Source organism: Theropithecus gelada, chromosome 2 (assembly GCF_003255815.1).
Source record: "Theropithecus gelada isolate Dixy chromosome 2, Tgel_1.0, whole genome shotgun sequence".
NCBI lineage: Eukaryota > Metazoa > Chordata > Mammalia > Primates > Cercopithecidae > Theropithecus > Theropithecus gelada.
In genome coordinates this window covers 133,362,992-133,380,177 of record NC_037669.1, presented here as the reverse complement: position 1 = coordinate 133,380,177, position 17,186 = coordinate 133,362,992, and the positions used below count along the sequence as shown (strand labels likewise).

General features: G+C 47.6%; 1 protein-coding gene across 1 annotated transcript in view; it reads right to left on the bottom strand.

Annotated features, from left to right (window-relative positions):
• Window positions 1-16,922, bottom strand: part of RARRES1 (retinoic acid receptor responder 1) — a 36,683-nt gene extending 19,761 nt beyond the window's left edge. Inside the window, exon 1 of the mRNA XM_025375893.1 lies at window positions 16,374-16,922. Coding sequence (XP_025231678.1) covers window positions 16,374-16,649 — 276 coding nt within the window. The 5' untranslated portion in view covers window positions 16,650-16,922. The remainder of the gene's footprint in view (window positions 1-16,373) is intronic.
• Window positions 16,923-17,186: the final 264 nt, after the last annotated feature.

Genomic DNA, 17,186 nt, shown 5'->3' with positions numbered 1-17,186 from the left:
CCTGTCCTGGTGAGTAGGGGTACAGCTTCCTGCAGAGGAGTCAGCGACGCCCTCAGGTTTCTAGCTGTGAGGTGGGCAGGGGTGGGCACGGAGGCCATTCACGAGATGAGGAGGAAGCTGAGTTGGGTGGGTTCAATCTCTGGCACAGGGGGACATTTGAGATGTCTCGGAAAATGCTGAGGGTTATAGAAGTAGGATCAGCAGAGGTGGTGGTGAAAGCCATGGAATTTGATGCAACCCCCCAGGGAAGATGTGCAGAATAAGAATCCTGAGGAACATCAGCTTTCACATCAGTGATACATTGGGGCATGGTTATATGCTATGCAGAAAGATTCACTCAAGTCTTCCTTATTCTTGATATAATTGTGCATATTTTAAATACAGGACTTAAGGTATGATTTGACGCAACAGTGTTCTGGAAACACATGGAGGCAGTGAGAAGGGCTTTGAGCTGGTGTGGAGTCTGTGCTTTTAAAGAGTTATTTTCTTTGCTGATTTGATTTCTTTGTTTTAAGGAGGCACTTTTTTATTTATTTTATTTTATTATTATTATTTTTTTTGTGGAGGCAGAGTCTCGCTCTGTCACTCAGGCTGGAGTACAAGTGGCACGATCTCGGCTCACTGCAACCTCCGCCTCCTGGGTTCAAGCAATTCTCCTGCCTCAGCCTGCTGAGTAGCTGGGACTACAGGTGCACACTGCCACACCCGGCTAATTTTTGGTATTTTGGTAGAGACGGGTTTTCACCGTGTTGCCCAGGCTGGTCTCGAACTCCTCACCTCAGGCAATCCGCCTGCCTCGGCCTCCCAAAGTGCTAGGATTATAGGCGTGACTCACTGCACCCAGTGAACGAGGCCTCTTAAAAGTGTCCACATTTCATCCAAAATAAAATTTTTATATTTTTGGTTGTACTTATCATGTATCAAGACACAGTGCTTTTATCTCTCACAGAGGCCTCTCTCTTCTCCCTTCCTCTGAGTCACAAGCGCCCCGTGCTGCTTTGCTCTGGTGAGATGAGCCACGCACAGCCACAGGCCTGTGTGTGGGGTGGGTGGGAGCCAGGGCCACCTTCCTCTGGATGCGGTGTCTCGCACTTGCTCTCCAGTGGTTTTAGGATTGTGTTGGACTTTGGCTCTCCTTGATTTGAAATGTTCCGTGATAAACGGGTCCTTGTTGTTCAACATCACTCCATGATTTCAGCTTCTACCTTATTCCAAGTACTGTGCTGGGTGCAGGAACGAGAGCAAAACAGCAGCAGCTGCTCTCAGGGCAGCCTAGGGGAGAGGGCCTTAAGTAGAGCATTGTAGGATTGATTATTTGATTGTGGCTGACTTAAGAGCTATGAAAGGATAGCTGGAGAATTAATCTAGTTTAGAGATCAGGGAAGCGACATTTGAGCTGAACTCCAAAGATGAAGAAGGAATTGGTCTTGGTTGGGGGAGGAGAGCTGGCAAGGGTCTGAGGAGCGGCCATGGGGCTTCAGGGCAGAAAGACTGGAGCTGGAGCTGGGACGTAAGCGGCTGACTGGGTGGCAAGAGCCACACCCGCAGGCCACAGAGAGGATTTTGTCCTGAGAGAAATGGAAAGCCAGGGACGAGAAGGAGGGATTTTGAAAAGATCCCTCTAGCTGGAGTGTGGAGAATGATGCTGGAGTGAGGAGCTGTGCAGAATGAATGCAGAGAGAGCAGGAGGCTGGCTGAGGGGGCGGGGGAGAGGTGAGGACAGTGGAAATGGAGAGAAGCATATGGTGGACCAAGTATACCAGGTTGCCCCCCAGCCAGACTGCAGCAGGCCACCCTCACACCAGCCGTGTGAGAGTAGTCATAAACCATCAAACCCCAAGTCCTATCAGAAAGTAAAAAATAAGCAGGTAATTCAAGATCAGAAATCATCACTAGAATACAACATTTTACATTAAGACAATTTTTTTTTTTTTTTTTTTTTTTTGAGACAGAGTCTCGCTCTGTCGCCCAGGTTGGAGCACAGTTGTGTCATCTCAGCTCACTGTAACCTCTGCCTCCTGGGTTCAAGAGATTCTGCTGCCTCAGTCTCCCAAGTAGCTGGGACTACAGGCACATGCCACCATGCCTGGCTGACTTTTTGTATTTTTAGTAGAGACGGAGTTTCACCGTGTTAGCCAGGATGGTCTTGATCTCCTAACCTCGTGATCCGCCTGCCTCAGCCTCCCAAAGTGCTGGGATTACAGGCGTGAGCCACTGCGCGTGGCCTTAAAACATTTTTAACATTGTGTCATTTAAAAGATGCTTGTGTGTACAGAATAATGCAAGTAGCCCAATAATTGGGCCAGTTGCCTGCTACTGTTCTGAGCACCCTACATGTATTAAGTATGCTAACAAAGCTCTGAAGGCCTTCTCAAACTCATTAGTAATTACAGGAACACAGAAATGCAAATTAAATAAGCAATGAGTTAGTACAGTACCATTAGTAGACTGGCACTCAGAAAGTGGACAGGGCCCATTGCTGGGTGGGGTCTGGGCTTTACGACTGCAGTCTGGCCTATGCAATCTGGCATACGTGGTCAAATCAAGTTTATGTGTGAATGCCCTATGACCTAGAAATACCACTCTGGGCAAGTATCCCAGAGAAATTGTGATGGAGGTCTGTGAAGAAACTGACTCATACAAGGATGTTCACTGAGGCATCATGTGGGGAGGTGAGGCTTTGGAGGCGCCCACCTCATAAAGACCTCTGGTCTTGCCCAGGGATGCTCCCTCTGGGACTTACACAACAGGTTGTTACAGCCAGATGGTGTAAAGCTAATCCATTCAATTCAAAGCCATGAGAAAAGTAAGTAGACATTTTTGAAACAGCCAAATCTGACATGAGGCAAAGATGACCCACAATTCTAGCTTTCCTGAGGAAAGGAGGATTCCTGTAACGTAGATTACGGTGATTTCATTCCTTTCCCCCACATACTGCCAGAACTGTCCGTCTGTGAAACAGATCGGGAAACTTGAATCCCTCTCTTTAAACACAGCCAAAGGCAGAGCATATTGTTCCAATATTTTTCAGAAAAGGGCTATTTAATAAGAAAAAGCAAGCAAATGACCATATGACTGTATAACCTGAAGGGCTCAATTAGTAGCTCTTCACTGAAAGTTTTTTAAAAAATATGTATAAAAGGGGTCTTGTATACTACAGCCTGGAACTAAATTCTTCATAATCATGGGCCAATAATAACATGGTTTATGCTCTAATCTTTTTTATTTTTATTTTATTTTAATTAATTAATTAATTAATTAATTTTGAGACAGAGTCTCACTCTCTCACCCAGGCTGGAGTGCAATGGTGCAGTCTTGGCTCACTGCAACCTCCACCTCCCAGGTTCAAGCAGTTGTCCTGCCTCAGCCTCCCAAGAAGCTGGGATTACAGGCGTTTGCCACCATACCACCATACCCGGCTAATCTTTGTATTTTTAGCAGATACAGGGTTTTACCATGTTGGCCAGGCTGGTCTCAAACTCCTAACCTCAGGTGATCCACCAGCCTCGGCCTCCCAAAGTGCTGGGATTACAGGTGTGAGCCACTGCACCTGGCCCTTACTTTTTGTATGTTTATTTAACAGGTGATTTTTGGCCCCACTGGTCTGTGAGAAGTGGCAGTCCCATCCCCCTCCCCATATACCTTCCACCTCCTGTTCCGGGTATGCCATACCACCATGTACTCTTTTTTTGTTTTTTTTTTGTTTGTTTTGTTTTGTTTTTTTTTTTTGAGACGGAGTCTCTGTCACCCAGGCTGGAGTGCAGTGGCGCGATCTCAGCTCACTGCAAGCTCCGCCTCCCGGGTTCACACCATTCTCCTGCCTCTGCCTCCCAAGTAGCTGGGACTACAGGCGCCCGCCACCATGCCTGGCTAATTTTTTGTAGTTTTAGTAGAGACGGGGTTTCACTGTGTTAGCAAGGATGGTCTCGATCTCCTGACCTCATGATCCACCCGCCTCTGCCTCCCAAAGTGCTGGGATTACAGGCGTGAGCCACTGCACCCGGCCTCCACCATATACTCTTCAGGGACTGATCAACACTTTGAGTTTGGTTTGATTTACAATCAGTTTGGAGGGAAAAAGGCCACTTTCAAAGACGTATTTGAGAGAGAGTACAATGGAATGCCTTCAAAGACCTGAACTCATCACCCTAGATTTTATTTATTTTTTGGTAAATGTTCCTCAAATCCTTAGCAAATCAATATTAAGCATTCATTCAGCATACTGCTTACATATGAAGCATACTGCCACCATCAGAGGGAATCATGATAAAAGCGATTGTTATACTCTTACTATGTGCCTCACCTGACCCAACATGGTACCCATGTACTAACTTATTATTCACTAAAGCCCTTTAGTAGGTATGATTGTCATCACCATTTTAAGGATGAAGAAATGGAGCCACTTGACCCAAGTTAAGGAATTGGCCAAAGTCACAACACAGGAAGCAGGAAAACTGGCCTGCAGAGCCCCTGTTCTTCCCGAATACTACACAGAACTGCCCAGAGAAATAGAGCCCAGCAACCTCTCTAAGAAAAGGAAGAATAAAAGCTGGCTGCTGGAATGTGTGTGTGAGAAAGAGAGAGAGTGCAAGCACGCTGGGATGCTCTTTCACTGTGCTTGTAACCAAGGTCCCTGTGGACAGGAACCACTCCAAACCTTCCTCTGGAAGGGAGACTGCCAGGCATGGTGTGTGTATTAGTGTGCTAGGGCTGCTGTAACAAAGTACCACAAACTAGGTGGCTTAAAACTATGGATATTTATTCTCATACAGTTCTGGAGGCAAGAAGGCCAATCTCAAGGTGTCAGCAGGGCGATGCTTCCTCTGAGACTCTGGATAGAATCCCTCCTTGCCTCTTTCTAGTTTCAGATGGTGGCTTTCAATCTTGGTTCTTTGTTTTGCAACTGAGTCACTCCAATCTCTGTCTCTATTATTGTTTGTTTGTTTGTTTTTGAGGTGGGTCTTGCTCTGTTCACCCAGGCTGGAGTGCAGTGGTGCAATCATAGCTCACTGCAGCCTCAAACTCCTGGGCTCAAGGGATCCTCCAGGCTGCCTTTATCTTTAATGATGGTCTTCCCCTGAGTCTGTTTGCATATCCACATGGCCTTAATATTATATAAGGACACCAGCCATTGGATTTAGGGCCCATTCTAATCCAGTATGACTTCATCTTAACTTGATTACATCTTCAAAGACTCTGTTTACAACTAAGGTCACATTCCTAGTCACTGAGGGTTAGAACTTTTTGGATATAACATTTCTTTTTAGAAGACACACCTCAACCCATAACAGATGGAAGTAAAGGTGATCTGAGACTTTAGAAGGAGCCCCTGGATGCAGACCCTTTCAGACAAGGTATAAATGAAAGCATGACCCAGTGCAGGTGGGGACATCTCCAGGAAAGACTAGGATTAGAAAAGCCAAGAGAGAGGGAGAGGGTGCTCTGGAAAGGTAGCTTGTGTGCCAGGGCATGGAAGCGAGCAGCCCAGCCTAGGGCAGTCAGCACATTAAGTCAGGGTAGACTTGGGGCTGAGGTTACAATGGTGGGTGCAGGCCAGATTAGAGATGGTCTCTTATAGGGACTTCATTCTAAAGCGGTGAGTCTCAAACCTGAGTGTGCCACGCTAATCCCCTACAGGACTTGCTAAGACCCAGCATGCTGGGTCCACACCCAGAGTTTTGATTCAGGAGGTGTGGGGTGGGGCCTGAGAAGTTGCATTTTAACAAGTTCCACATGATGCTGATCCTGTTGGTCCAGGGACCACACTTCGAGAACTCTTTAGCTGCTGAGCGGAACCACTGAAGGTCTGAGGGGTGCAGGTAGGAAGTGACATGTAGATCAGATGACAATCACTAGGATACAGCTGACCACTAAATAGGAGATTGATGCCGGGACCATCAGTTCTCTCTGAATGCCTGAGAGTCTCATCAGGACCAGATGAAATGGAGGAGTGTTCTTTTGAAGTGTGCTGACTTCAGGAGCCTGGAGTTTCTGGTGAATCAGGTTATGATACCTTAGAAAGTGCAGGCGGCAGGTCTACCCTCTGCTTCAGCAGGTGCAACTGATAAACTCCATGGTGACACAGTATGTGCTGTTCTTCAAGAAGGAACACTTGGGCTGGGCGTGGTGGCTCACGGCTGTAATCCCAGCACTCTGGGAGGCCAAGGTGGGCAGATCACCTGAGGTTGAGTGTTCAAGACCAGCCTGACCAACAAGGAGAAACCTCGTCTCTACTAAAAATACAAAATTAGCTGGGCGTGGTGGCGCACACCTGTAATTCCAGCTACTCGGGAGGCTAAGGCAGGAGAATCGCTTGAATCCAGGAGGTGGAGGTTGCAGTGAGCCGAGATCGTGTCATTGCACTCCAGCCTGGGCAACAAGAACGAAACTCAAAAAAAAAAAAAAAAGAGTATCTAGAAGGAACACTTGAAGAAGGCACTTTGGACTAAAATAATTTTTAAAGAAAATTCCTTCCTTGCTTCCTGTTACATGGATAACTACTTTATTTTATAATGACATTTATATATGCACCAAGAAGTTAAAACTGCTCATTCTAATACAACTCTACAATGTCATGTCCTGTTTTCGTGAAAGCTGTTTATAGTAAACAACAAAGCTTTGTTTTCATGTTAATGGATCAAAGATTTTTCTTCCAGTAGGTGTCTGTACTATCTTTACATTAGGCACTACCCACTTTTTTTGAAGATTGCATAAAATCACCAAAATTGCATAAAGTCAATTTGAAATATTAAAATATTTAAATATTTTCCAGTATTTGAAAGATTGGGTAAAGTCATTGAAATATTAGGTGTGTTAGAAATGAACCCGAGGAACTTGATGAGGGATAGAGAATAGGTATTTATGTGTTCTAAGAGCACATGTAAAACATCAAACATCCTGGCCGGGCACAGTGGTTCATGCCTGTAATCCCAGCACTTTGGGAGGCTGAGGCGGGTGGATCACGAGGTCAGGAGATCGAGACTGTCCTGGCCAATATGGTGAAACCCTGTCTCTACTAAAAATACAAAAAATTAGCTGGGTGTGGTGGCGGACGCCTGTAGTCCTGGCTACTTGGGAGGCTGAGGCAGGAGAATGGCGTGAACCCAGGAGGCGGAGCTTGCAGTGAGCAGAGATCGCGCCACTGGGCTCCAGCCTGGGTGACAGAGGGAGGCTCCGTCTCAAAAAAAAAAAAACAAAAAAAAAGATCTAATATCCCCTTTAAACTCTCTCAAAACACCACAAAAACGTGGAGCAAATAAAAGAGCAGGGATGGTATCGTGGAGAAACCTTGCTGTGCACCACCACATGGAGGAGTCTCCACAGACATGATTCTGCCCAAAGCTCCTCTACAGAAAACACTTCCCATTTATCTTCCTCTCTGTGGTGTCTGTCATTGGTTGCTAAGTGCTGGTCCTTCCTGTTGCGTTAGTGCCGACTGTGACAAGGTTAAATTTCCTGTTCTCAGGCTGGCAGTGCAGGTAGGTGGGGACGAGCTCAGGTAATTCCAGTCTCCCTCCATGCATCTTGGGACTCACTGGTCTAACAGCTCCTAAATGTTGCCTCCAGCATTCACATTTGGTAAGAAAACATAAATGTCAGACTATTCCAGTAAAAGCAAACTTCTTCATTTTATAAGGTTACTTTTATGAGTCAGGCTTGCTTGGAGACAAGTAAACAACTCATTTGTGAATAGAAATTGCTGTGCTATCTTATGTTCCAGACGGAGACGGCATCAGTATATTATATTATACCCTGGAATCATCTTATTGCATTTTCCTTCTCTCGAGCAAGGCCAGATAAAGCAAATACAGTTTATGGAACAGAAGTCAGTTACCTTCCGATCAGGCCCAGGCAGTGGGGCCCAAGGAGCCCTTTGCGTGCGAATGCTTTGCTTTCTCAGGCTAAGTAGCAGTGGAGAGGACAGCCAGAATACTGTGTGTCCTCTCTCTCAGCCAACCCTGGGTCCCACATTCTTGATTTGGGGTAGGAAGTGAGAGGAAGTGGCCAGAGGCAGCTGCCCCCTCCAGATCCCCTCTGGCCTCAGGGGGGGATAATCAGAAAAGGCTGGTTGAGAGTGGGACATGAGGCTTCAGGTCTCCTTTTCTCCTGCCTGAAGCAATGGGAATGGGCTAGGTCCTGGCCTGTCTCCCTGTTCCAGGTGCCTCAATGATTTCAGCATCCTTCCAGCTACCTTCATGTAATTTAACAAATATCTAATATTTGTCTCTAGCAGGCCGTGTGCTAGTGCCATGAAGAGATAAAGAGACCTTGCGCCCTGTAGAAGCTGACCATCTCATTTGGGATAGGCAAGCACATGGGCACAGTGGAAAGAAAATTGGCTGTTCAAAAGCTTTGACAAAGCTGCCTATGGTCGAGTACTGAGATCGACAGGAGAGGGCAGGTGGGTTCACATGTGAGATTAGCAAGACTGCAGAGGCCAGCAAGACAGGAGGTGGGAGCAAGAGCTGCATTTTCTGGGTACCGGCATATGTCGGGCAGGGTGGTAAATACTTGCAGGAGCTCACAGCCAGCCTGGACACTGGGTGTGGTAGGCTGAGTAATGTCCCCCACACACACCCCATGCCCAAAGATGTCCACTTCCTAATCCCTGGCATCTGTGAATATGTTATTTTACATGGCAAAAAGGATTTTGCCAATGTGATTAAGGATCTTGAGATGGGGGGATTATCCTGGATTATTCCTGTGGGCATAACGTAATCACAAGGTCCTGTGAGAAGCAGACAGTAGTGCCATAATCAGAAGATTCTATGCTGCTTGCTTTGATGGAGGATGCAGTCATGAGCCAAGGAGCACAGGTGGTCTCTAGAAGCCGGAAATGGATTCTCCCCTAGAGCCTCCAGCAGGCACAAAGCCCTGCAGACACCTTAATTTGAGCCCAGGGAGACCCATTTCACGCTTCTACCCTCCAGAACCATAAGTGAGTAAGTTTGTGTTGTTTTAACTTACTAAATCTGAGGTCATTTGCTATAGCAGCAGTAGGACACAATAATGATACAGAATTACTGTGATCCTTAATGTCACGTTCTGTGTGGGCATGTGCCCTTGGGATGACCATGGATCACATACATCCCATACACGGCCATGGTACAAGACTCCCTTTCTTTTTTTTCAGACAGGGTCTCACTCTGTTAGCCCAGCCTGGAAGGCAGTGGTGCAATCAGGGCTCACTGCAGCCTCAACTTTCCTGGGGTCAGGTGATCCTCCCATCTCAACCTTCCAAGTAGCTGGGACTAGAAGTATGTGCCACCACACGCAGTTAATTTATTCTTTGTAGAGATGGGGTCTCATCACGGCAGGCTGGTCTTGAACTCTTGGGCTCAAGCAGTCCTCCAACCTCGGCCTCCCAAAGTGCTGGGAATATAGGCGTGAGCCAACATGCCCAGCCAAGATTTCCTTTCGTAATTTGACTTTTCTGGCTACAGACATCCTGAACAACCATGGCAAGTCAGCCAGAGTGGACTTGTTATGGCTACTGTCTCCAACCACTGTGGGACCATCTCTGTGAAACATTCTTCAACTGAGGCACCATCCAAAAAGGCAAATAAATGCTGAGGTCGCATAAGTGTCATACATCTCTGGGGTGATATACTGCTTAACAGCAAGTGAGATCAAGGGTCAGGCTGGATTTGGGCAAGTGTGTGTGTGTGTGTATGTGTAACCTTCCACACCTCATAATGTCAGTCGTTGTGCGCGGATTATTTACATGCAGTCTCCAGCAGAACAACCTAGGTCCTTAAAGGATGAGTCTGCAGCCAAGCCAGACTTCTGGCAGTTAACAATCATGACCCACTACCGCCAGTCCTGATGTGGGACATTACTAATGCTCTGTGATTACATGCATCCTTGGCTATGACTCCACATGTGGAAAGCCAAGTGGAAAATGTTGTGGGCTGTTAAAAAAAATTGTGGTTTAAAAACAATTTATTATAAAAAAGGGTAAAACAACATTCCTACTGGCTAGCTCATCTGGGTGCAGTTAGCTTAGGAGATTGGGGCAAAGTGCCAAGGAGGTCAAAGTCAAAGCTTTAACCCCAGGCCCAAGTGGCCTTTCCCACCCCATGCTAGACCCAGACTCTGCAATCAGAGTCTGTGGACCGGGTGGGTGCTGTGGTGGGTGGTGGGGTGGAGACTGTAGGCACATCTGTGCCATTTCAGCATGAACACTGCCTGGAAGGAGAGATTCCTGCCTGTCCTGTGCTTTCAGAATTGTTCTGTTTCATCCTTAGGGCAGTGTGAGGGCACTGAAGAGATCCTAGTATAATCTTGCAAATATCCCCCTCCCTGCCATTCTTTCCTAATGCCTATAAAAGCCCTTGGGAGCTCTCCTTACAGGAAAATTAAGACTAGTTCACTTGAGTATTTTATTACTTATCTTCTCCCTCTATGTTCATTGCAGCCTTTTTAGTTCTCCAGTTTTTGTTTCTATGGACTATTTAATGTCTTGCTTTCCTAGTCTTCTGAATGATCACCTCTGAATTATTGACATTAATGGAGAGAGAGAGACCTCAAGAGCAGTACTTAGATAAATTATGTTGTAGTAACGTGCTTTATAGATTGAGAAGTCACAAAGGAATAAAGTTTTTCTTAGTAGAGTAAGTGCTCTCCTAACTGCCTTGTGGCCTAGAGGACAGGGCTCCATGCTTGCTGTCAGACCCACGGTGGCCTGAACCCCAGAGCATGGGCTCCTGCCTAGTGGCCTGTATGGGCCCAGCCTGACGCTTACCCAAAGCCAGCTGCTTTGCTCCCAAACTTGCATATATTAGATGTACTTAGTACCTAATTATATAAGTAAATATTATGTAAACTGGTGAAGAGCGGGTACAAACAAAGACGTAGTGTCCATGAAATCAAGTTAAATGCTTTAGAAATTTAGCTGTTGAATTGGTGTCAATAAGCCGAGATTAGGCAAGAAAAAGCAAAAGCAGAGGATTGTTCAGCGTATTCTTTGCACGCTCATTCCACTATAACAAAAATGCAAACCACAAACGATTCCCCATGGGTGTGTTTTCTTGCTAGAAAGACTGTGATATGGTTTGGATGTCTGTCCTCTTCAAATCTCATGTTGAAATGTGCTTCCCAATTTGTAGATGAGGGGGCCCTGGTGGGAGGTGACTGGATTATGGAGGTGGGTCCCTTATGAAGGGTTTAACACCATCCCCTGGTGATACGTGAATGCTTGCTCTGAGATCTGGTTGTTCAAGTATGTGGCAGCTCCCCGCTTGCTCTCTTGCTCCCGTTCTTGCTATGTGACATGCTGGCTCCCTGTTGCCCTCCGCCATGATTGTAAGCTCCTTGAGGCCTCACCAGAAGCAGATGCCAGCACCACACTTCCTGTGGAGCCTGCAAAACCATAAGCCAATCAAAGCTCTTTTCTTTATAAATTACCCAACCTCAGATATTCCTTTATAACAATGGAAGAAATGACTAATGCAGACTGCAAGGAGCTCCAATTAAATGGCCTTGGCCCTATATCAAAAGATAGATGATAAATGTACACTTTCAGATTTTATTTTAAATCAAAGCAATTAAGATATGGGCATAACTCCCCTCTCCCCATACGCTTCGATCAACTGTTTAAAGTATGTTTCCAACAACTGGTCTTGACCTGGTCAGAGGGTGTTTTGTTTAAGTGGCCAACTCCTAAACAGCAGCGGATTCCAGAATGGGTTGACTTTCTTATGGAGTGTGTGCACTTGAAGATTTCAGCTAGTCTCTCAAAATGTTAGTAAAAGGCCGACCTCTCACCAAATGCTGCATGCAGAGCCAGTGGTCCCAGAACTTGCTGAGTGGCAAGAGGAGACTTGTCTCCAAGTAAGGGACAGCCTCGAATAGTCAGGAGCAGGGCAAACATTGTGGGGATGATCCAGGCATCCCTGGGAAGCATAAGATCGCTCAGCACGATCCAAAATCTCCCACCACTCCAACTGTGGGTCCTGAGCCTATGCCATGTAATATTAGAAAAGTAAAAGCCTCTGGTTATGGAAAGGTAGTGTAAGGCCAGGTAAGAGAGGCATCAGGTGAGGTCAGTGAGGGAACACAAATCGTGGTCTGTGATTTCGCCTACAATTAGCAACAAAACAAAACACTTACTCCACTCCACTCCACCCGACTTCAGCTAGCACTTAGTTCTTCCTTGAATTTACTACCGTAGCTATTGCTGCATTTCACCACCAGAGGGCAACAGTGTTTTTAAAATGAAAGATGACGTGCCAACAGCTCACGGAATCAAAGAATTTCAGAGCGAGAAGAGGTCTTAAACATCATTTAGTCTAAAGGCTTTCAAAACTTTTTAAAGCTGCAACCCACAGCAAGAACTGCGTTTTTCATTATGACCTAGGTCATACATATATATCTGAAACACATTTGGAGACACTACTTACCCTCGCTTTTGCAATGCATTCTAATCGTTTGTAGTCTATACCATTTCGTTTAAAAAAAAAACACAAAAAACGGATCCCACACTAAATTGACTTTATAACCCTAGTGAGCTCTTAGTTTGAAAAACCCTGACTTCATCTCAGCTTCTCATCTTACAAAGGAATGCAGTGACCCCTAGAATGGGGAGGGATACCCATGAGCTACACTTCTCTCCCCTACCTGGCTACCTGCTCGCCCCTCAGGGTCAGTTCTGGATGGATGATAGACATTGTGCAGCAGCTGAACACTCAGTCCAACAATGCTCTGGTTGGGTAGAGTGCAAACCTGAGTTTGGAGATCAATCGTGGTTCACTTTTTTTCTTTTTTTTTTTTTGAGACAGATTCTCGCTCTGTCACCCAGGCTGGAGTGCAGTGGCATGATCTTTGCTCACTGCAACCTCTGCCTCCCAGGTTCAAGCGATTCTCATGCCTCAGCCTCCTGTGTAGCTGGGATTATAGACACGCACCACCATGCATGGCTAATTTTTGTATTTTTAGTAGAGATGGGGTTTCACCATGTTGGCCAGGCTGGTCTCAAACTCCTGACCTCAAGTGATCTGCTTGCCTTAGTCTCCCAAAGTGCTGAATTACAGGCGTGAGCCACCGCACCTGGCCCATGTTTTATTTCTCCCCAATGCTATGACTACTCTTATAATGGAGGCAGGAATTTCTTATGACTACACTGAAAGCTCCATGTAGGTGTGTCTGCACTCTTCACTCAGGCAGCGGAGTGCTTCAAAACTGAAGGAATCTTAAAGAGGCCTTCCTAATGACCCTATGTTAAATGTGAATCAGGCCTCACTAACTAGCCCAGTTCCTGGCACAGAGTAAGCATTCAATACATAGCTAACGGATGAACAGACTACCCCTGAACTCACGTTTTTATACTTTCTAATTGGCACTCATATCATCTTATATGACTCTTCAGACCACCTGACATCGTTGGCAGAACATGAATCATTTCCATTCCAAACAGGGAAACAGGCAGAAAAGACTTAAATAACCTTCCCCAAAGCCACTGGACTAAATGATGTTTAAGACCTCTTTAAGATTTATATAACTTATATAAAATTCCCAGCCCTTGCGTCCTATTGGAGCAATGCAGGGGCTGAGAATTTTTACTTTATTCACTCAGGTTTTGAGAGCTAGTTTGATTATTTTATGAAGGATGTCAAGTATCTTATTTTATTTTCAAGGGGTGACTAAGAGCATGATAATGCAAGTTATTTTTATTTATTTATTTATTTTTTTGAGATGGAGTCTCGCTCTGTCGCCCAGGCTGGACTGCAGTGGCGCCATCTTGGCTCACTGCAACCTCTGCCTCCGGGGTTCAAGCATTCTCTATCTCAACCTCCCGAGTAGCTGGGATTACAGGCGCCTGCCACCATGCCCGGCTAATTTTTTTTTTTTTTTTTTTTTTTTTGTATTTTTAGTAGAGAAGGGGTTTCACCATCTTGGCCAGGCTGTTTCTGAACTCCTGACCTTGTAATCTGCTCACCTCGGCCTCCCAAAGCCTGAGATTACAGGCGTGAGCCACCGCGCTCGGCCTATTATTCCTTTTTAAAATGGGTTTGGAAGGGGAAAAAGAAATATCTGGAATTGAAAACTGGTGTACATTAGAAATCGGAGTGAGCTTGGTTTTCTGTAGGGAATCCTGCCCCTGGTAACCAGGGAGCAAATCCTCAGAGGCCCCTTTTTTAGGCACTGGGCATTGGCTACTCTCCTACCTTGATAGAAAGTTCTCAAGCTCCATTATCTCACTGCTCTGTTGGACAAGGAAAACTGAACTTTTTTGTATCTCAGCAAGGATTGTTAAGACAGATGACAAGATGGCCAGGTGCGGTGGCTCATGCCTGTAATCCCAGCACTTTGGGAGGCCCAGGCGGGCAGATCATGAGGTCAGGAGTTCGAGAACAGCCTGACCAACATGGTGAAACCCCGTCTCTAGTAAAAATAGAAAAATTAGCCGGGCATGGTGGCAAGTGCCTGTAGTCCCAGCTACTCAGGAGGCTGAGGCAGAAGAATCGGTTGAACCTGATAGTTAGAGGTTGCAGTGAGCCGAGATCGTGCCACTGCGCTCCAGCTCGGGGCAACAGAGCGAGACTCTGTCTCAAAAAAAATAAAAATAAAAATAAAATAAAAAAAGTGACAAGAATAAGTTGCCCCTCCCTCCCTCCCTCCCTTCCTTCCTTCCTTCCTTCCCTCCCTCCTTCCTTCCTCTCTCTTTTTCTTTCTTTCTCTCTCTCTCTCTTTTTTTCCCCATAGGGTCTCACTCTGTTGCCTAGGCTGGAGGGCAGTGGTGCATTCTCTGCTCACTGCAACCTCCAGGTCCTGGGGTCCTGGGCTCAAGCGATCCTCCCATCCCAGTCTCCTGAGTAGCTGGGACCACAGGCCCACGCCACCACATCGGCTAATTTTTAAAAAATTTTTTTATTTTTTTATTTTTGGCAGAGACAGTGTTTTGCCATGTTACCCAGACTGGTCTACAACTCCTGAGTTCAAGCGATTTGCCCACCTTGGCCTCCCAAAGTGCTGGGAGTACAGGCATGAGCTACCATGCCCCGCCAGATTGCCTTTTTCTTTATTATTTTATTTTATTTATTTTTATTTTGAGAGGGAGTTTTGTTCTTGTTACCCAGGCTGGAGTGCAATGGCACAATCTCGGCTCACCGCAACCTCCACCTCCTAGGTTGAAGCGATTCCCCTGCCTCAGCCTCCCAAGTAGCTGGGATTACAGGCATGCACCACCACACCCAGCTAATTTTGTATTTTTAGTAGAGACAGGGTTTCTCCATGTTGGTCAGGCTAGTCTCGAACTCCCGACCTCAGGTGATCCACCCACCTCGGCCTCCCAAAGTGCTGGGATTACAGGCGTGAGCCACCGCGCCTGGCCAGGTTGCCTTTTTCTAGGAACAATTTGATTTAATCATTCAATAAATATAGGCGTGCTGGGTGCAGGAATAAGTTTTGAAGAACCGAGGCTGAGCTTCTTGAAGAACTTTCCAATGGTGTTTGGCACTGTTAAATGAAAATCCTGCTGCTATGCTTTAAAACTCCACCTATTTATTAAGTACACGCGATACTCAGTTCCAGATTCTTTGAGGCCGTGTGTCTGCAGGCCTTGTGGAATATCTGGGGGTTGTAGAAGGAGCAACTTTGCTTTTGGGACAGACTTAACGTAGTTCTGTAACTTTTGTAATCTATATGATGAAGAACGCAAAGTAGCTGCACACACAGAAGACAATACCTACAGTCAATGCCTTGAAATCAGCAACCAACCAAAGGGTTGCAAAGTTCTCATTCATTCGGTTCATATAGAACACTGACCCCTGATTAACTCACTTCTATTAGATCAAAGCAGACGCTAGCATTAGCAGGTTTTTGCCCAGGCCTACGTGTAAATTCCAACCACATTACCCTGAAGCCCTAGCGTGGTGGCCTGCAATTATTAACAAGAGACAGCCGTCCGCGGTATGGTATGGCTACTGGCTTAGATTTTGGAAATCCCGCCCAAAACTTTGGCTGCAGTCACTAGCAGGGCGCGTGCACAATAAGCGCCCCCATAGCAACCAACTCTGGGTACCTCCAGACAAAATTAAATTTTGCCCTTTCAGCCTGTTCCTCAATTTCCCAAAGCATCACTCTCCCAGGTATAGAAGCAATCAAGAGCGCTGCCCTATGAAAAACCTATGGCCTCATAAATGCTGGAAGGAGCGAGCCAGATTTCTGCGGACGCTGTGCACCGAAGGGCCCCTTCCACGCCCTGGGACACTTCCGGGGCGCCGCCCAGCTGGGATCTCCCCTGGCGTCGTGCGCACCGCACCTTCCCCGGCACATCAGCCGCTGGGCGGGCAGGCGCGCGCACCCAGGTGTCACCGTCCAGCGCCGTGCGCGGACAGTCAGGCGCGTGCCCCGGCGCGTCGCTCCGCACTCACCCACGCGCGGCCCTCCTGCACCTCGGCCAGCACTCGCAGCGCGCTGGGCGAGCCGGCCCGGAAGTTGAAGAAGTGAAGCGCCGCGCGCGCCGCCTGCTGCAAGAGCCTGCGCGGGACTCCCGCATCTTGAGGCTGTGCAGGGTCCTCGGCGCCCCTGGACCCCGCGGGCGCCACCACCGGGGCTAGCAACAGTAGCAGCGCGAGCAGCGGGGCGGTGGGGCGCGGGTTCCCGGGCCCAGACCGGGGAGCGGGCGGCGGTTGCCGGCGGGGCTGCATGGACGCGGGAAAGTTGGCGCGGCACCCGACAGACCCGGGCTCGGAGCGGGCGTTGCCGGCGCTCGCGGAAATAAGGCCGTGGTGGGCCCCTCCCCTCCGCCCCCGGGGCGAATATCTGGAGCGAGCTCGGGTCCCCGTGGGGCCACTCCCTTTCCACGCTTCCTGCAGCCCTTGGGCTCTCTCTGCCCCTCCGCACTGCCGCGGCTTGGTGCCAGGATGCGGCGTCGCCTCCGCGGCGCGGGGCCGGGTGTTTCTGGCCCAGGCCACGAGGGGAGAGGGACGGGGTTGCAGGGACAGTGGGGACGCCTCCCTCGAGAGATCGCGGCCCGCCCATGCTACCTCGCGCCGCGCCCCTAGCCCAGCTCAGGGATTCGGCGTTTCCCCTGCGGTTTCGCAACCCTGGGGTTTTAAGGGAAACTGCTTGGGTTTTCCAAGCCTTAGGGCTGTGATTTCCCAGCAGGTGAAAGGGGACCAGCGCAGAAAGGGGCAGGTCGCAGCGGGCATTGATGGGGCTCCTCATGGCATAGCCGCTGTGGA